Consider the following 20,256-nt stretch of genomic DNA (forward strand, 5'->3'; position numbering starts at 1 on the left):
TCGTTGGGAGTGAACCACAAATTAAAAGTACGATAATCTTAAAGTTTTATTTCTTAAAGTTTTATTTCACTAAAATGTTAATTGGACAATCGTGTCATGTTACGAACCTTTTAATAATATACATTTTAGATTTGGAATTAGTGTCCAGTTGCATACTATGTTATTTGCATGTGGCTACCCTGCAACCAGATGCTATACAAAAAACAAAATGGCGATAATTGATGTTTGGTAATGGTTGTTTATCTGTGGATAAAAAGTGCGGCCTGCAATAAAATTGGGATAATCTAATGTGTGTTTATTTAATTTAATATACGGAATATTCTGTGTAATAATTCAAGCAATATGTAAGTGTTTTTATCCTACATTATATTTGTGAAATACTTATGATAATTACAATTATTTTTATATTAACATCAAATTTCAGGGCACGGAATAAATCGCCATCGGTGCCTTCGGATAAGGATAAAAAGAAACCAAAAGATAAAAAGAAAAAGGGAGATTCGGGATCCAGCAGTAGTGACAGCAGTGGCAGGTAATGTAGAATGACAGAATGTAGTAAATTTAATTTTTTAGGTTATAGAGTTTAGGCGGTTTTCGAATTTGTATGTCAATCCACCTTCCCGTACCAAAAAAAAGTGAAAATTAATGAAGGACATTTGGACATATTGATGAAAGTGGAAACTATTGCAATTTGAGAATGCTTTATAAATGATATCCCTTTAAATCTTAAACAACAATCTGCAAGGCTATTATCGTTTCAACCTCATCATAAAGCGCTCCCCATGAGACTGGATATAACTTTAACATCGCACAGCATATCATCTAATTCCTATCACGGATAAACAAGGAAGCTTTCTGTTTGACGGGCCACATACCAAGTAATTACATCAAAAAGGCTGGTTCAAACAGTTTGATCAAATTGTCATAAACATTGGAAAATTTGATCAAATTTAATTATTTGTCAAATAGCATGATGAATTTTGTATTTCTCGTATTTTGATCCTCAGTTCTTGCTCAAAAAATGTGTTAGAAGAGTACTGGCGTCTTGAAGTTTAAATATGTTTCCTCAGTAATGTGAAATTAATAATTTTTTACAAATTTATATTACCTTTTCATGAGGCACTTTACACACCATAATAGTTCTTTTTCTGGGCACTAAACCAACTATTTCTAAGACTTTGGCCTGTAGACATAAAGAACACTGCTACTCTTGCCCGCTTCACCATGTGGAGTCATTCCAATTTGAACCAACTGGCCCCGCATCAATTCTAGTGTATGGAATTTAAGTATTGCTTGATTAAAAATGAGCTTTATTTATGTAGGCATCACAGGGACTTACAAAGCATTCATACATATATGTTTTCACTATTATGAGGTTATTATAACTACAAAGGCTAAGGCTAGGGCTCTCATGGTAACAGCTAATGAATACCAATTACTACTATACTTTTACTTTATCTGTTGGCCTGAGAAGATTTGTTAGGCAGATGACTTTTCTGTTACAAAGACCAGACAAGAGTTTCTAAAATTGATGATGTCCAGCAATGTGCCCAGGAACATGCATATTATTACCACTCCCATCTGCAACTTGCGATCTGAATTTTGTTATAATTTTTTTTTTTAAATGATATTAAAAAAAAACAATGGTTATTGTGTTGTTACATGACATTGATTTCAAAGTATATAGCTCTGCTATTGGGAAAAAAATTATACTATTGGTTTTACTTTAAACTTATCTCCCGTGAGATTTTGGATTTGCAGATTCTACATTTATAAAACATAGCCTCAATTTAAATTCAGAGACTTCTGTTAAAATAATAAGAAAAAGGGGAAGCGACCCGTGCACCCACGGGTTTCTCCCACCTGTGGGTGCAAGGGAAATTCGAATTTGCCTGTACACCCACTGCACTCCCTCTAGGGTAGGGATTATATGTCAATACATTGTATTGATACAATATATTGTATTGATACAATACAATATATTTTTTCTTTTATATTTTGATTTATGTGTGGCCGCTATTCCGGTAAAACAATAAATGGTGGGCCAAGTAAGCCAATGGGAAGCTCCCTACAGGCTCCATACTAGAATGTAATGTTTTTGGAAAACCAACAGTAGTTTTTTTTAAAATTATAGACACTCACTTGATCATGAAGAATATTTTAAATCAGAATATTTCTTTGTTGGAAACATATTTGGTTTTTACCCATTTAAAGTTTGGTTACAACATTATTTCAGTTCTTCGGACAGCTCTTCTTCGCGCTCGTCTTCGCGGTCGTCGTCCAGCAGTTCAGGCAGCTCATCGCGATCGTCGTCCAGCTCCAGTTCATCCAGCAGCAGTAGCAGCAACAATGACCGCTCCCGACCTAAAAAGAAGTAAGTCCCTTACCCCTAATAGGTTTTGAACGCTTAAAAACTAATAGGTTTTTAAAATAAAATAAACACACTTAATGGGGAGTAATGGTTTCCATTCATCTTTAGAAATAAATAAGGTTGACAGAGCAACAGGCAGTGGCGTGCATTGCATATATGCAAATAAGCATACCCTACCCTCAGGGTCTTAAAGAGCCTTCAGATAGGACCATTAAAGTTTTGTAATTAAAAAAACACGAAGTAAAAACTATATGAAAGCGCCATCTAGTAATGAGCGGCCAAACTTCTAGGTCAATTGTCGCTAGACAGGCGACAGCGCAACCAGCGCGCGCGAGGCGTATAGCGTACAAAATAAAATCTTCTACTTCGTATTTTAATATCTAACCGTAAATGCTAAACATTTACCTTTTAAAACACGTAAAAATACCTATATTATTATTTAAATCTCATGTTATCGATTGCAGGGTAAATCAATTATTATAAATCACTCGACATATGACGCCATCTACTGTTGCATAGAAATATCAAATAAAATAATCACGCCCAAAGAAAGAATCGTTCTGCTAGATGTGTGCGTGAAGTTAGTAGTGTGTGTCGTGTAATGTTATAATCGTGCGCTTGTACTTACAAGATTAGCATCGGTCTTGTGTGAACAGTTTCATTCATAAATTCTCTAAGTGTAGGTGTCTATAAGCACTGCTTACGGAAGTTGATAATCAATGACGTGTTTGATTTTTTTATGAATAAAATGATTTGCTTGGTTTGTAATTGTTGTATACTGCCATTATTCTTTTTCAGAAATAAAAATATCATTAACAAGTGTAAATACCTTACAGTGTCTTTTAAGAAAATTAAGGAACTAATATTATCAAATTAGTCTTTCGTTTTAAAAATGAGTTATGAAATCAAACGCTGTCTTAATTATGACGAATGAATAGTTTACGTTTTTCAGCAATAATTGGAAAGTGAGAAAGTTAACAATAAATATTGTTTTTATTTATTGTTTACATATCAAAGTAAAATAGCGTTCTAACCTATACTTACAAAAAAATTAAAAACATATTTTGACTAATTTCGATTGCAATGTTTTCATTGGCATATTCAATCGCCATTATTGTTTACCTTCGAACAATGCTCAATGGCGTTGGTGATAAATAAACGGTTCAAGTGCATAAATTCAGCAACTTATAAAAGTTTGAGTGATAGTTTAATGTGTTATGGTTAATTTATAGTTTATTCATTCATTTTATAATGAAAGCATATTCGTGCGGCCTATGTTTGGGTTCAGTGTGCCTGGAAAAAGTACTTAGAGAAAACTTTAATTTCTATCCCTATATCGTAAAATTAGAAATCATTCGCAAAGGAAGGTGTGTACCAATGTTACAAATATCCCCAAAAAAAAGGTGATAAAGTAACACGTATGTTTAATAATAAATATTACGAAAACTATTTTTGGCTAAGCGGCTTTGTACACACCAATCGATTATTTTGCTTTCATTTTGTTTTATTGTCCAATATACGTAAAGTGTGGAATGATAATGGATATTGTGATCTTAATAATTTTCATAAAGACGCTAAAAACATGATATGTTGGAAAAAAATCTTATCATCATCAGTGTGCTTAGAAAATGCTGCCGAATGGTGTGTCATAATTTTGTGACGTTAATCAGGGTATGTACTTTTATTCAATAAGCAGTAGATACACGATAGTATTAAATCAATCAAAGATATAACTTTCGTAAAATAATTTGATTATAAACCGACATATCTAAAATCTAAATTTTACTTTATGTTTGTATTGAACACCTTGTGCATACCCTGGGTCCAAGGGCTATGCACGCCACTGGCAACAGGTAGTGATTTTTAAATATCTGTCTTATTTAAAGCTAATAATGCTAATTTGCAAACTTTTTAAATCTCCATTTAGACAACTCCATCCTTCCGTTAACCACAACTTTGGCAGTTCAACTATGGCTATTTAGGTTAATTACATTACTCTATTTCATGCTTAGTTTTGTTGCAGGTTGATGCTTTTATATACACTGCTAGTGTATAATCTTGCAATTTGAAATAATGGACCAAATTTTACTCGTTAGATCTAACGACCATAACCCCCTAAACTTAGCTCTATCATTGTCAGTCTATTTACATTTATTTCTAACAGGAGGCCACTGCAGGACTCAGGATGCAATGAGTGTTTCAAAAGAATCTCATAACCAATTCAGTTCAAAACTATTGGGGTTGGGTTTAGGGACTTAGGAAAAAGAGCGGGCCATGGACAGAAAATGTAGGAGAGATCACATTTAAAGAATAAATACATATTTATAGTTTAAACAAAGCCTTCTTTATATTTAATTTCATGTTTGTAGGACCTCCCCACACAAGAGTCCAGTTAAGGATAGGCGTGAACAAGATAGAGAGAAATTAAGAGACAGGTCACCCTTAGGAGATAAGAAGAAACTATCAGCGCCTTCAGCTAATGATAAAGTTAAAAACAAGGATAAACATGAGAGGTAACTAAGTTGATCTGTAATATATATTTTTTACAAATCCTGTGGAAACCTGGGATAAAAATAGCCTATGTACAAACACTTTTCTCATTTGTAGGAATAGTCTGTAAGAATTTTATTTGTCATTGTAAGACTAAGGATCATTTTTTATATTTATTTGTTTTCTATGCAGATCACCCGGACGCAAAAAACGCGAGCGTTCGCCGCCACCTCGCCCTACTAGGATTCATATAGGACGGCTGACATTGAATGTGACTAGAGACCACATCCACGAGATATTCTCAACGTATGGCGGGGTCAAAGCTGTGGAGTTCCCTATGGACAGACTGCACCAGCACAATGGTCGCGGGTATGCTTATGTGGAGTTCAGCAATCCAGATGAAGCAGAAAATGCAATGAAACATATGGACGGAGGTTTGTTGCTTTAATCATAGGTGAACCAGTGAGCAAGTTTTGATGCAGTTATAGCCTACTGTTTAGGACTTCACTTTCACGGGATACAAGTTCAAACCGTGAGTAGGGAGTCATTTTCTACATAGGGAAAGGACAAAATGTACATCCCCATAAACCCGGGTGGAAATAATATCCAAATAATGTATTTATAATATCTAATGGGGTAAACTTCTCCCTTCCCTGTTGACATGCTTTGGCAGGTGGACTAGTAAATTGTGAGTGGGATAAAAAAAAAATCTGCATATGCTAGTATTGCTCCAGTGGGGCGGTAGGTAGTGCGGACCAATTATTTTTAGTTTTTTCTTATTGGATAGTGATGAAAAACTTTGGCATAATAATTATATAAAGTTTTGCACTAATAAGACCTAATTATAGTTCTTCTTGGGGTAAGCCTGAAGTCGCAGCTGATCAACTCGCCAGTATCTATACTGCCCAAGATAAATTCACTTTTACAGAATAGGGTGATAAGTGATTAGTATGCATCCACCACCATATACAGTAGCATTTTAGTACGATATTTGCTAGCTCGCTATTGGGCAGTTGTTTTCGAGTATGGAAACACTTAAACATCAGAGTAAAATAGATCTTATTTTCATTCACAATTCTATAGCTCGGGCTTTTGACGAAGAAGTTGCGACCAAATTTGACACTCTAAAACAAGTGACATTAGGTCCATTTTACTGTGACGACACAGAGTTTGATATGCCAAAATGACTACTCGCAAGCAATCGAGTATTAAGGCTACAGTTAAAATGTGTGCAGGACAAATTGACGGGCAGGAGATAACGGCAGCGCCTGTTCTGGTGCCGACGCGGCCAAGGCGTCCGTCGCCGCGAGCGGCGCCGCGGCACCCGCCTATTCGTCGGCACTCACCGCCGAGGTACGTCCCTTATTACCGTTCTCAACCACACCACACACTCCCTGAAAATAATGGTACAGGGTATATATTTTTCACTACAGGTTATTAGGCCTTTGGCTGCAATCGCGCCTGGTGGAAAGTAATAATGCAGTCTAAGATGGTAGCGGGCTAACCTGTTGAGTGAGATTGCAGTCAAGGGCTAATTTGTAGAGGAATAAAAAAAAACAATTCATTTATTTCAAGTAAGCCTAATACGCTTTTTTCACTATTGAAACGTAAAGTCTGTCTGTGTGTAGTGACTCTACCACCGGTTCGGAAGGCAGATTCTACCGAGAAGAAGCCGGCAAGAAACTCAGCAGTTGCTCTTTTCAAACATAAACAATTTACATTTTACATTTGAGATGAAAGCGGAGATGGATGCTTCCAAGCAACCATGTCATTTTGAACCTTGAAACTAGGCAGTCGCCTTATAAGACAAATTGCTGATTCGATTTTATTATTACGCAAGTTAATAATAGTGTGTGAGCAATAAGTACGAAATACTACCTTTTAGGTATGCAACAGAAAAGTCCGTAGCCTTATATATTAACTTCGAACGTTGCAGGTACCGTCGGCGTAGCCCCCCACCGCGCCGTCGTTCGCCGCCGCCGCGCCGTCGCCGCTCGCGCTCTCGATCACCGCGCGCCGCACCGCGTCGCCGTCGCTCCAGGTCCTCCTCCTCTTCCTCCCGGTAGACGACACCACACCGCATGCCAACAAGAATGTCTAGATTCGTAAACAACTCAGCGACACTTCCAAATTATAGACTGCTAAGGAGACGTCTATAAATTAAAAATATTCAAACCCATTCAGCAGTGGAGTGCACGTCATACATACACAAAAGCACTGCCTACCCAAAATTAATTATAGATTCGTAAACAACTCGGCGACACTTCCAAATTACAGACTTCTAAAGAGACGTCCATAAATTAAAATAACTTATAGAGCATTAGAGTGCACGTCATACAAACACAAAAGCACTGCCTACCCAAAATTAATTAAAGATTCGTAAACAACTCGGCGACACTTACAAATAACAGACTTCAAAAGAGACGTCCATAAATTAAAATACCTCATAGAGCAGTGGAGTGCACGTCATACATAAACAAATGCACTGCCTACTCAAAATAAATTATAGATTCGTAAACAACTCGGCGACACTTCCAAATTATAGACTTTTAAAGAGACTTCCATAATTTTAAAATATTCAACCCTATACGGCAGTGGAGTGCACTTCAAACAAACACAAAAGCACTGCCTACCCAAAATAAATTATTTGTACAACTCCCACAGGAGGGAATTTTTTCATTATAAGCCTAAACTGGTCCAAAACCAATACACGCTAATGAGCTAGCTTTCATTGTGGTATTTATTACAATTTTAAATCAATGGAGGCTTAGTACTACGCCAGTTCACTAAGAAAGCGAGCTAGTAGTGGGCTGCGTTGCTTCTTCAATCTCTTTAGAGAATGAATGACGTGCATACGTCACCCATTATTTAGAAAACCACACCATGATATATAGAAAACCTTAACTTTGAAGTTTACCTCTGATTCACTTTGATTGACATACGAAAAGCGTTCTAAACCACAAGTCACACAAATTGGAGATACGATGACTTGTTGCTAGAACATAAGGCTTATTCAGCCACAGAGATATTACAGATATGAACACTTACTCAAATGAGTAGGTTAGTACATCATATTAATGTATGTCTCTGTGAAAAATTTGGTGATCGAGATTATCAGGTTTTCACTACTTTTGAATATCTTATTAATAGTCATTTAACTATATTTCAGTGTGTTGTGGATTAGATCTTTTTCGTTTTATTTACGTAAAACTTGTTCACAAACCCTTTATCCTCATATCAAAAGACAAGATTTGTTTTTAATAATTTGGTATGTAATGAGTTTGTTTACAAATGTAGATATTCTTATCAACACCTGTGCACATATATTTCATACATACATACATACACACATTCATACACACATAGATACACACATAAACACACACACACACACAACCACCCTCCCACCCTCAGGCTGGCTCGCCATAAAAGATGTGCGAGTTGGCTGAACTGCAAATGATTACTTCATATTATCCACTGTTAAATTTAATTTGAAAATGAAGCAAACTTATTTTTAGATTTCTCTCTATTCCTTGCAAACCTGCATGGATTTTCTAGCAGCCCATCACAAATAGAGCATGAGAAACTATTCAATTACTTCTACCATTAAACTTAACTGTGTGGCATCATGTGGTATGGTGTGGGGTAGTATCTAGCCAGTTTTTTATATCAGTCTACATTATGCTAAGGTCACACAATTTAGTTAATTTACACAAAATTAGCGATAATAGATCAAAACAGACCCATAAACACTTCACATGATACATTCCAGATACATCGAATGGTGAGTATAAAATAATTCGGTACGCATATTAAAAACTTAGTAATTAGGTAGAGGGCCAGGATGGGTAAGTATATTATGATGTTAATAATACAACATATAGGAACTTTTGACTTATGCATTAATAAAATATTTCTTGTTATAAAAGCTTGCAAAACGGAAACTGACCAGAGTGAGTGATCAGTGCAAAAGAACTAACAAATACATAGACAGAAAAGTGCAGTGCTGATGTATTTTAGGATTTTATTTTGTAACATCAAATGGACTTGTTAATAAATATCATAATTTGACTGATTTTATTTTATTTGGTTCCCAGATCCAATGATCCTGTGTCCCATAACAAGTGAAACACTTCTCTTATAAGACGTTCTTATAATAGCTATAAGATTATGTTAGTAGATTATTTTTTTTTTAATAAAACGACTTTTTTTTTCCAAAAATAGTTTTATTTTATGCAGCTAAACTCATCATCATCATCATATCAACCCATTACAGGGCACGGGTCTCCTCCCACAATTTTCACAGTGAGAAGGGTTTTTTTGTTTGTTTTCTAAGTCGGATTTTCAATTATTTTACAGTAAGTTATATAGTCTGTCACAAGAACTTTTCCTTTGTATAAATAATTTGGTTCCAAAAGAGGTAATTCATGGAGGGACCTGAAATATAAAAATGTATATCTTATTTATATTACAAATTACAAGTTCATAAAAATTAAATGAATTTGAAAAATTCTATCTTCATTTTTCCTCAATTGTAATTTCAGGCAAATGCTATATGCTGATGTTTGTATATATTTATCGCGCACGAGGTGATAAATATAAACAAACTACACTAAACAATATATATTAGTTAGGATATAGATTCAGCTAAACAAGAAAGACAAGCTTACTTACGGATATTGAACTTTCATATTCTTTGGACCTCTAACAGGATTCCAAGCAGACACTGGTGATTTGTTGGACAACATAAGTCCAGCTACTGCTATGTACAAACCATACTCTTGACATAGCTTTTCCTGAAATCGATTTTGTTTACATAATCTCAAAGGGACTTACAAATCATTGTGTTATAACCTCAGAAACATTATGCAATATTTTGTCTTCTTCATCTTTCAAATGTAAGATAGTGATAAAACACTGAAAACTTGTTCCGATTATTCCATTTTTATTCGTAAGCCCCTAAGATTTGATGAAACTTTTCCTTGTGGGCATGCTAAAACTACACAAAAGTTCATATCACAAATTGAAGACTTTTACCGGAGGACTCATGACAATACTTGATTGTCTTCAAAACACTGCTCATCGGTTCATAGTCCAAATGTGACCATGTATCTGAATTTAAAAGTGACTCTCTATTTGCATTTGCAACTATGGTTTCATACAAATCCTGGCAAATATCGTTATTAATAGCCCTACAGAGTTATTAAGCAGACAATTCTTCCTTCTTATCTTTTTTTTTTTTTAACTCAACACCATTCAGGAGTAGGTAGATAGAAGGATGTACTTGCTATTCAATTGCTGGTGTCTGTAAAGACAGCCCAATTGGACTGGAGTCTGTGCTAGGGCTAAAGATAATTTGGATAACTTGGAGACATTTTAATTTCTTGGGAGTGCAGTTCAACCTCAGAAGATAGTGTTGTACTTTAATTATGTTGTTTTAACAAAAAGAAACAAACATCTGATTTATGGGATTTTTTTCAAACGGCTGCACTGACTTTGACATTGCTGCACTGGTTTTAACAAACAGATAAAGGAATTTGCAAGGTAGCCTAGGCTACTTTTCAGACAAGAAAAGTTACACCGATTTCGACATAAAATGTTCAGTCAAAGTACTTTGGGAGAAGTTATCTAAAGAGAATACAGCCTTAACTGTTAGGTAATAAATACTCCCTTACCCTCCACTCTGCAAGCATATAGTCACCATCACTAAGAGCTGAAGCTGCCTTGTCAACATCGTAGGCGCATGAGAAATGTGGCAAATAGTTTTCTTCTAGGAAATTAATAAATGACGTTGGGTGAGTAATAAACTGTTCAATTATATCTTTTGGGCTGTGCGTTAAAGTTTTTTGACCTGCACTATTTATTAATTCTGCAAAAAAGATCATTATGTTATAATTTTTATTAGCTCAATGAAGTAAAAACAATCTGCAATGTTATTACGTTTTCCCTTACCTTTGGGATTCAGGACTCTTCCTACACCATGTAAAATGCTTACTGTCTGATCTTTTCCAAGTGACATAAATTTGTTTGAAGTAGACTTTTTCTTTCTTGTTGGTTTATTTCTAACCTCTTTTTCTTTTACTATACTTGTTTCTAAATTACTGCTTGACCCTAAAAATTAATTGTAAATAAAATAAAAAACAATTGACCATCTGTGTATAATGATCAAAAGTTGATTGCCAAGATTCTAAGCCTTTTAATGTCCCACAGCGAGTCACAGGCCCCTTGCAGCTTAGATTCTCCACGCTGCTCCAATCTTAGCTGCTTTTTAGTGTTCCGTACCCAAAAGGTAAAAAAACGGGACCCTATTACTAAGACTCTACTCTTCCGTCTTATCTCTAAAACTCTCTCTATATTGTATCTCTAAAACAGTAAAAGTTATACAGCTGAAATATTCACAGATAATGTATTGTCGTTGCCGCTAGAACTACAAATAATAAATAGAATAATAAGACGGAATAAAATAAATATTTAAGAGGGCTTCTTAAATATTTCTTTTATTCTGTCTTTTAGTAATTTGGCGTTTTTATAGATAACGATTTATAGATTCGTGCGCGAGTCCAACTCGCAGTTGGCCGGTTTTTGTTATAACTATAGTTTTGTATTTGAAAAAAATAATTAATTAAAGTTATTTCTTACCTTTCAATGATGCAAAATGCAAATTCAAAATTGCAGATCTTACATCCCCACCAGAAGTATTGACAACTGATTCAATTATATCTGCTGTAGGAATATTATATGTGGAGGTATATTTTTTACTAATAATATCACTTGCCCTTTTAAGAGCTGCTTTTAGACCTGTTGCTGATACACCATTGAACCTAAAAAAACATGGACTATTATACCATTGAAATTTACAAAAAACTTTAAATCTACATTAATTTAAATTTTATTCACATAACTGTAGCATAAAGGTACCTAATTCATTACTTTAAGAAAAAATATTTGTGAGAAGAGCATTTTGTAAAAGCTATTTCCTTGCAAGTTTGAATCTTTTAAGTTATGCACAATAACAGGAATAAAATCTTAAAAAAAGAGTACAATTTCCTGGAAGTTTCTTGAATCTGTTGGAGTTGGTAAATCATCTCATAGATCTTCTATTAACGTTGATATCGAACTCGTAAATAAAAATTTTTCTACTTCTGATACAATTAATAGTTTCGATAAAGAACGTACTTTTAGACTTCTTCCTTCCCACTCAACTCCTAACTTTTTACCATTTACCTTCGAGTCTTTTACTGAATGTGATGTTAAGAAGAGCATAATATCCATTGCATCGAATGTAGATAGCATTACCCGTAATATGATCATTCCAATTCTTGACGTTGTTTCCCCTATTCTAACCAATATCTTAAACTCTTCCATTCTCTGTCGCAAATTCCCTGAAGAATGGAAGTTTGCTCAGATTATTCCTCTACCTAAAAAAACAACCCTTCATCGTTCTCTGATTTTCGCCCCATTTCCATATGACCATTTCTCTCAAAAGTTCTTGAAAAACTCGTATCTCAACAACTTAGTCTCTTTCTTAATAAGAATAACCTTCTCAGTTCTTTACAATCCGGCTTTCGTCCTGGTCATAGTACGGCTACTGCTCTAGCTAAAGTAACTGATGATATTCGATGGGCGATGGATAACAAGCAGCTAACAATTCTTATTCTGCTTGACTTTAGCAATGCCTTTAATACAGTTGACTTTGACATCTTGCTTAGTCTTTTACGCTCTATTAACATATCTCCATCAGTAATAGACTGGTTTCGGAGTTACCTCAATAACCGTCGACAGCGCATTCAGATTGACGAGTCCTTTTCGTCTTGGTGTGATGTTACGGCTGGGGTACCTCAGGGTGGCGTGTTATCTCCTTTACTTTTTTCTATTTTTATTAACTCTATTACTCAAAAAATCTCTTCTCTCTATCACATGTATGCAGATGATATCCAAATATATCGCTCATCTACCCTTCAAAATCTTGGTTCTGCTGTTGCAGCTATAAATAATGATATGGCTGCAATTTCTGAGTGGAGCAGGCAATATGGGCTAAAGGTCAATCCTGCTAATCAAAAGCTATCGTTATTGGTAGCTCAGGAATGATCGCGAGGGTTGATTGGCTGAGCATTCCTTCTGTTATTTATAATGGCATCGCTATTCCTTTTTGTGACTCTGTTAAAGATCTTGGTGTATACCTCGACCGGGAATTGTCATGGACAGTGCATGTCAAAGAGCTGAGTGAGAAAGTGTTTGGGACGATGAGCTCGTTGCGAAGGCTGCAATCATTTCTTCCAATTCCGACCAAAGTTATGCTAGCACATTCTCTCCTATCTATTCTCGATTATGCGGATGCAAGCTTTCTTAATCTGACCGAAGATCAGCTTAATAAACTTGAGCGTCTTCAAATTCTTCCTATTCAGTTCATATTTGGCCTTCGCAAATATGACCATGTTTCAGAATTTCGACAAAAACTCAAGTGGCTTCCTACGACGCTGTGTATGCCTTATCATAGGACAAAATTTTATAAGCGTTCGTTTAGCGTACGAGCTGTGGAATTGTGGAATGCGCTTCCATTGAGCATACGACGATCCAAATCACTGGCGATATTTAAAAGAGCAGTTAAGGCCCATTATATTGTTAACGACTATTAATAGTATGTATATACTTACTCATTTATTGTACGTTATAGTACTTAAATATGTAAGTGTTGTTATTATATATATTAGTTTATTTTTATATTTATTTATTAATTATATTATTTAATTTTTATCTTTTTGTGTACACTAGTTTAAGTATTAGCATGTAGTTATTCGCATGTATGTATTTTAATATTTGTACCACCGGCAGTCTATTCTCCTCTTCTTTTTTTTTCCTAATTCTAAGGTTGCCTGGCAGAGATCGCTATTAAGCGATAAGGCCGCCTTTTGTATTACTACTTCTTTCGATATGTTTCAGTTTTTGTTATATTTTAAATATGTTAATGTTGTGGTATACAAATAAAGAGTTTAATAATAATACAATCTATCTGACTCTTTCAAAGTTCTTAGACTTAGTTTTGAAGCTGTTTATGGATAACAAAGACTTATTATACTTCTAACCGCCCAGGAAAGTTTTCCGTGAAAAGTATCCTATATCCTTTCCCCAGGATATTTGGTGGAGTTCTGGGTTCTGTGCAGTGGCTGAGGTCAACCGAAGTAACAAACAAACTTATATTAGTAAGAATTTAAGTTAATCATTATTAATACTTACATTATATGATGAATACTGAACTGCTCCTTTAAACTTGGTGAGAAAAGGTGAAGTGCTGTGTTTTTGTTCTCTGTGTGTGACTCTGAACAAATAAATACAATTGGAGATTTGGCCCTTAGCCTGTACTGTCTGAAAATTAAATAATGTTTGGTTTGAGTTTCACATTTTTCAGATTAGCAGGCCAACCAATTAGAGGAATGGCAGTTATATTAATGCAATACCAGAAACCGGTGTCTATGGTTATAGCAGAACATGTAATCTTCTAACTAGCCTCCAACCAGACTAGACCAGACCAGAGAGATTTACATATACCTAATGTGTGGGTACCTAAAACTTTTATTTCTGTGTAATATACTTACTGCAGAATATCTGTAAACTCAGATGGTGTTCTTATAAACACATTTGGGAAGTCTTCCACTAAAACCAATTTGCAGCTATTATTGTCCAGCAGTGATGTAAAATTGGCAGAGTTAATAATAAATTCTAGAAACTTCTTAGACTGTGGTACCTTAAACTCATAATCTCCTGAAATAATATAAATAAAAGTCTGTTTTAACATTTAACTACCTTATGAATTTATTATTCATTTATACCAGATAACAAAGACTCATTTTTTATTTAAAGGACCCACATTGTAAAGTAATTTTTTCAATACACTTTGAACCACTACCTTCAATTCAAAACATGAATACAGCACCCCTTCTAGCCAACAACACCTACTCAGGTGTATAGGTAACATGTATTACAGAAACTGCAAATGCCTCTAGAATTTTTCAGTGAAAAGTAACAGACAATAGAACACATGCTATCTTCAACCCATAATGATTAATTGTTATAGAAACATAGTTGTGTTAAATGGCCACATAATAACACAATTATTAAAACATAAGTCAAAAGTTATTATTACCAAATTCAGTAGGATATTCTATATCAAGTGGCGTAATCCATTCCGTAATTTTAACATTATGTTTAGCAGCTAAAGTCCTTATAGTAGCAGTTTTCCCGCAGCCCACTGGACCAGAGAGCAAAAGCATATCATTATTGCTGTTCACACAAGCTGTATTCAGCCACTCATCCACTTCTTGCACCTTTTTAATGTGAACAGCCAAGTCTTCTACATTGACAGGATTGAAATTTTTCATCCAGTTTTTATCATTTATATTTGGTAAGCAGCCATTTGGTGGTAGTGATTCCTACAAAGAAATCCATTATGTTTGGGTTACTAAGGTAGTCATTTTCCAAGTTTCTCAGAAGCTGTCTGAGATTTCATTTGTTTCACAAAATGCAACCTCATATTTAAGCATATAAAATAATTTAGGTATTCCTTACTAAGCTCAATAGACAAATCTTAAATAATACTATACTTTTCATTGGGAAAAGAGTTATACTTCTCTTAGAATATAGAAGCCTAATCAGAGGCAATAAAGTAAAATAGATGCCACATTCTTATTAATTTCATACTGATTATTATTTATCAACTTGATCCCTTTTAGTTAGTAATTGTAGTTTGATTTGAAATCTATTATGATACCTCAAATTTTCGCGAATAATTTAACTACAAAGTAGCATTATTCCCAGTTATTTATACATTATTAGTTCCCAGTTCAGATTAAATAATATATCTTAGATAGTGTCTCCATCAATAACTATTGATTTACCTCATTTACAATCTGTTTTTGATGCTTGGAGGTATCTCTTTTAACTTTCTTTGGAAGTGGACTATCGCCAAATTCAAAAAGAGGCTTAAACCATTTCTTTTCCTTAAAAAAAAAAGTACACCTAATAAGTAATGTATGTTTATTTATAATTTATAAATAATATAATATTTAATTTTACCTTTTGCATTTTCAATGTTCAAAAGAAAGAGGGGCTTATTCAAAAAACAAGAGTGTAGTAAAGCTTGTGTAATTGTCAAATAGCAATTGCAAACAATATAAAATATTACTTTATATCTTCAGCATAACACTTTGACCTGCCCAAAATTCAAATTGAACTTTGAAGTTTGACTAAAAATTTGATTGGATGTGGATGTCTTTGAAGTTGACAATACATTTCTGAATTGGTCAGGATTGGTCTCAGGCTCGTCTCAGGAGTTGGTTGTATAGGTATGTTTTCTGTGCTTTTGTCAACTTTTTGACATAACAAACGACAACATTAAGTCTATTTTACACGATCTAACTGCTTAATTTTTTAATTAATAATGTTACAACATAAGTAACTTAGGTATAACCAAAGTAAACTAATTATTACTGTAAAGTATAGCATGGAATTGTGTAAATATATACACGATACAATAAATTTCAATTAAGGATACTACATAGGATGAAAGTGACCATCAACTTTATTAAATCAACGAGCAGATGAAACCGAGACTAAATAAATTTATTTTAGTATGGAATTTCAGATTTCTCTTTTCTTTAAAATTTTCTAAAACAACATTAAATGTAAAATGTTTATGTTTTCTAAACAAATATGTAATTTAGAAAGACAGATATGTATATTTACGTAAAAAATTTAACCCATGAAGTTAATTTTAAATGTACTTTAGTTTACGTATGCAACTTTAAGTGTGTTATAATTCAAATTAATTTTAGTATAAATTAAGCGATACCTAACAATTATTGTTGTATGCAGGGTATATGAAAATGACATTATTTGATAACTGACAATGACATCTACAGTTACCGAGCTCTATAAATGCACTTAGTTACGTAAAATATTTATAATTTTTCGTGCAAGTATTTTAAGTTTTACAGTCAATTCTTCAGCTGATGTACTAATTTTGTAAGTAAAATATAATGGGTTTGCTAGTAAAAAGTGTCCGTGTAAAGTTTTTTCGAAACAAAAGTGCGTTGTAAAGGTTATTTTTGTGTTTCTACGTATTTGCGTTGCAGGTGAAAATGCAAGCTATCAAGGCTTTGGGAGCTGCAGCTCCTTCAACTGTTCTTTCGGTAGTAAAGAAAGGAGCGTTTGCACCAATAGTAGACCAAATACGCCGTACTCATTTGCCGGCACCAGATCCAAAAGAAAAACGACCGTATTCTCCTTTCCAAGACACTAGTAATATGGCAGAATATGCTGTAGCTCGCCTGGATGATTTGTTGAACTGGGGCAGAAAGGGTTCAATGTGGCCCATGACATTTGGCTTAGCTTGCTGTGCTGTTGAGATGATGCACATAGCTGCTCCTCGCTATGATATGGACAGGTAAAGTTCTCTACAAGTTCTGATTAAAATACATTGTTCCACATTTAAGAAGCTGAATTTTTTCTTGTACTGGTTTTACCCATACTAATATTTGTCTGTTTGTTTATTTGCTTCTCATGGTTGAACCAACTGCTGCACCAATGTTGCAAAGTCATAGTTTGCATTTAGGTGATATAAATATGATAATATTTATTCTTGGAGAACAACCGATTTAAAAATTTAGTTGTCTCTACCAAATACTGTATGACAAATGTTTTTAAATATACCAAGCATGTTTAATTCTATAACATGTTTGAGATTTGTTTCAAAGTATATATAAATCTCAATTTCTTACTTGCTTAAAACATGATATATATCATGTAAAACAAATAACATATTGTATATAACATTTTATATGTATTAACTAATAAACTGATGAACTATTGATAGCCATACTGATAGATGGTAGGCACGGAAATCATTATAATGTACTCACATTGTACCTAGATTGTGTTCAATCTAATTCATTATTTGTTTTGTTGTTCACAATACTTTCTATTTTTGTATTTCTTTTAAATAAAAGATGTAATTTTTTTTTCTAGATATGGTGTTGTATTTAGAGCTTCACCAAGACAATCAGATGTTATGATTGTAGCTGGAACCTTAACTAATAAAATGGCACCTGCATTAAGGAAAGTTTATGACCAGATGCCAGACCCTAGATGGGTTATTTCTATGGGCAGTTGTGCAAATGGTGGTGGTTACTATCACTATTCTTATTCTGTTGTAAGGTAAGATATTTTTTTAAATACTAATACTATTTCAAACAGTAATAATATCAAGTATAGACAAATAAAGAATAGGCACATATTTTTAAATTATCCCTCCTCATAGGATATAGATTTTTCTTTTTAGTTTTCCTAATCCTAAGGTTGCCTGGCAGAGATCGCTACTTAGCAATAAGTCTGCCTTTTGTATCCTGCTTCATTTTTCATGTTTGTTCTTTTTTTCTTCTCGTTTTACTGAGTGGTGTACAATTAAAGAGTATACCTAAATAAATAAATAATAAATAGATTTAGAGCTTAGACCCATCACTATGTTCTCCACACAGTTGTGGAGTTCTGTTATATTCCTTTAGTCATCTCATACAACAACCGCAGGTACAGGAGGGGTGGGGACGACTGTATTCTGATCAGCAATCAATGCCTGGAATACATACCATTGCTGCAATTTGATTTAACTTAGATGTGATAAAATAATGTCACACAAATTGTGTGTTCAGATAGATGAACATGTCTTTCCGAATATCCACAATTAGACTATAAACTGAAAAGCCCTGCATATAATTCATACCAAGACACCAATCCAGTGAGGTTGGCTGGCTTAGATAAGACTGAAGAACTTACACTCCTTGGTAACAGTTAATACTAGGTGTCAGTGATAATAACCCGGTGTGGGTTATTATAGTTTAAAAAAGACTGAGGAATTCAGAAGCCTACTTTGGGTATCCAACAAGTTACCGAAGTGGGTAAATATTGCTCAAGCAGCAAAATTAGCTGATTTCCATTATTAATGTTGGACACTGTCATTAAAATTTACAGCATGTGTTTATAAATAAAATAGCAACCTTATTATGATACCAACCTTGATGATAACTTGATATTTTATTTACAGAGGTTGTGACCGTATTGTGCCTGTTGACATATATGTCCCAGGATGCCCACCCACCGCAGAAGCTTTAATGTATGGAGTCCTTCAACTACAGAAGAAAGTTAAGAGAATGAAAACAGTTCAAATTTGGTACCGAAACTAAAGGAAAACGAACATAGGAATATTATAAACAACATATAAATGATATTGTTATTTATTCTCATTACTACAGTAACATAATCATGTAGTTGAAAATTTAAATCCTTTTGTGATATTATTTTTTTTATTACATAGCACCCTATAATTTTCAGTGTTATTTAAAATTAAAAATAGAGTTAATAACACATCAACTTAGTATATTTATTGTGTTCCCTGTTACTTTTGGATTTGTATAAAAATACCCAATGAAAGATTATAAGCTAAATTTCGAAGTTCACTTAGGTATGGCATTGTTAATTTTATCTTCAATTTTAATTATTAAAGATCGCAAAGACCAAAACGGTTCAAAGTTTCATTGTTGAACCAATCTTGGCGCTAAATATGCCACAGACAGCTCGAGACACTTTCCACAGCAAACACATACATTCTACATTTTCAAAATTGGCTTGGCAGATTGCTATAATTTTTGGGTGTAAAGAAAAGGATACTTTCTATTGTGGTCTGATTAAAACCGCTTTATGTATTATATGGATAACCTTTTTGTCTCACACTTTATCTCAAAAACAATAAGTGAATACATCCTTTGGTGACTTTTTTTATTCCACAAGTTAGTCCTCAACTACAATTTCACTTAGTAAGTGATGATGCAGTCTAAGCTGGTATCGGGTATCGTTAGGTTAGGTTAGCACCAGAAATCTTAAATCGCTTCTCTAAGGCATTTTTTTGTTGGTAGGGTGGTAACTAGCCACGGTTCAAGCCTCTTAATGACAGACTTCTATTTTAACTTTCTCACTCTCACTCACTCTTAAAATGTGAAGTCTGTATTAATAGTGATTCCACCAGCAGTTTGAAAGGTAGAATCTACAGAGTACAGAGAAGTTACCAAAACGAAACTCAACATCAACATTTTTCATCTTGTGTAGGCAGCCTTAAGTATAAAAACTTGACATCACTTTTATGTATGTGTGAGAATTGTTAGATCTATATAGTTATCCATGACTCCATATGGCCTTTATGTAAAAACAGTTGTTGTTATGGTTGTCACCATGTATTTTTAACGAGAACTAGTTATATCTGTAAAGTATTGATGTGGGGAAAAATTTTGGAGTATTTTATTATTATAATTACATCCTTTTACATTCCATTCGTCCTTTTCCAACTATGCTTG

At 34.0% G+C, this 20,256-nt stretch overlaps 3 protein-coding genes across 4 annotated transcripts; 2 read left to right on the forward strand and 1 right to left on the reverse strand.

The window, feature by feature from the left end:
- The first annotated feature begins 195 nt into the window (after nucleotides 1-195).
- LOC120628647 (RNA-binding protein with serine-rich domain 1-A-like) lies at nucleotides 196-9,076 on the forward strand. 2 transcript variants are annotated; one of them, XM_039897186.1, is made up of 8 exons: nucleotides 196-344; nucleotides 425-532; nucleotides 2,237-2,374; nucleotides 4,741-4,884; nucleotides 5,054-5,295; nucleotides 6,097-6,214; nucleotides 6,798-6,902; nucleotides 8,959-9,076. In XM_039897186.1, coding segments are annotated over exons 1-8 (888 nt in total). In that variant the 5' UTR covers nucleotides 196-342; the 3' UTR covers nucleotides 8,990-9,076. The 2 variants fall into 2 exon arrangements, with proteins under 2 accessions (XP_039753120.1, XP_039753121.1); XM_039897187.1 differs by lacking the exon at nucleotides 8,959-9,076 and having other exon boundaries at nucleotides 6,798-8,932.
- A 52-nt stretch (nucleotides 9,077-9,128) lies between these two features.
- Nucleotides 9,129-16,195, reverse strand: LOC120628648 (cell cycle checkpoint protein RAD17). The gene is made up of 10 exons (XM_039897188.1): nucleotides 15,932-16,195; nucleotides 15,754-15,855; nucleotides 15,003-15,288; nucleotides 14,455-14,620; nucleotides 14,096-14,224; nucleotides 11,501-11,682; nucleotides 10,814-10,972; nucleotides 10,537-10,730; nucleotides 9,536-9,657; nucleotides 9,129-9,298 (listed from the first exon to the last, which is right to left on the reverse strand). Exons 1-10 carry the CDS (start codon nucleotides 15,938-15,940, stop codon nucleotides 9,193-9,195), a joined length of 1,455 nt encoding a protein of 484 aa, XP_039753122.1. The 5' UTR covers nucleotides 15,941-16,195; the 3' UTR covers nucleotides 9,129-9,192.
- Nucleotides 16,196-16,738: 543 nt separating this feature from the next.
- On the forward strand, nucleotides 16,739-19,673 carry LOC120628769 (NADH-quinone oxidoreductase subunit B 2-like). Its single transcript, XM_039897387.1, has 4 exons — nucleotides 16,739-16,879; nucleotides 16,990-17,300; nucleotides 17,882-18,070; nucleotides 18,954-19,673. Exons 2-4 carry the CDS (start codon nucleotides 16,996-16,998, stop codon nucleotides 19,090-19,092), a joined length of 633 nt encoding a protein of 210 aa, XP_039753321.1. The 5' UTR covers nucleotides 16,739-16,879; nucleotides 16,990-16,995; the 3' UTR covers nucleotides 19,093-19,673.
- Nucleotides 19,674-20,256: the final 583 nt, after the last annotated feature.

This window comes from Pararge aegeria, chromosome 13 (assembly GCF_905163445.1).
Source record: "Pararge aegeria chromosome 13, ilParAegt1.1, whole genome shotgun sequence".
Taxonomy (NCBI): domain Eukaryota; kingdom Metazoa; phylum Arthropoda; class Insecta; order Lepidoptera; family Nymphalidae; genus Pararge; species Pararge aegeria.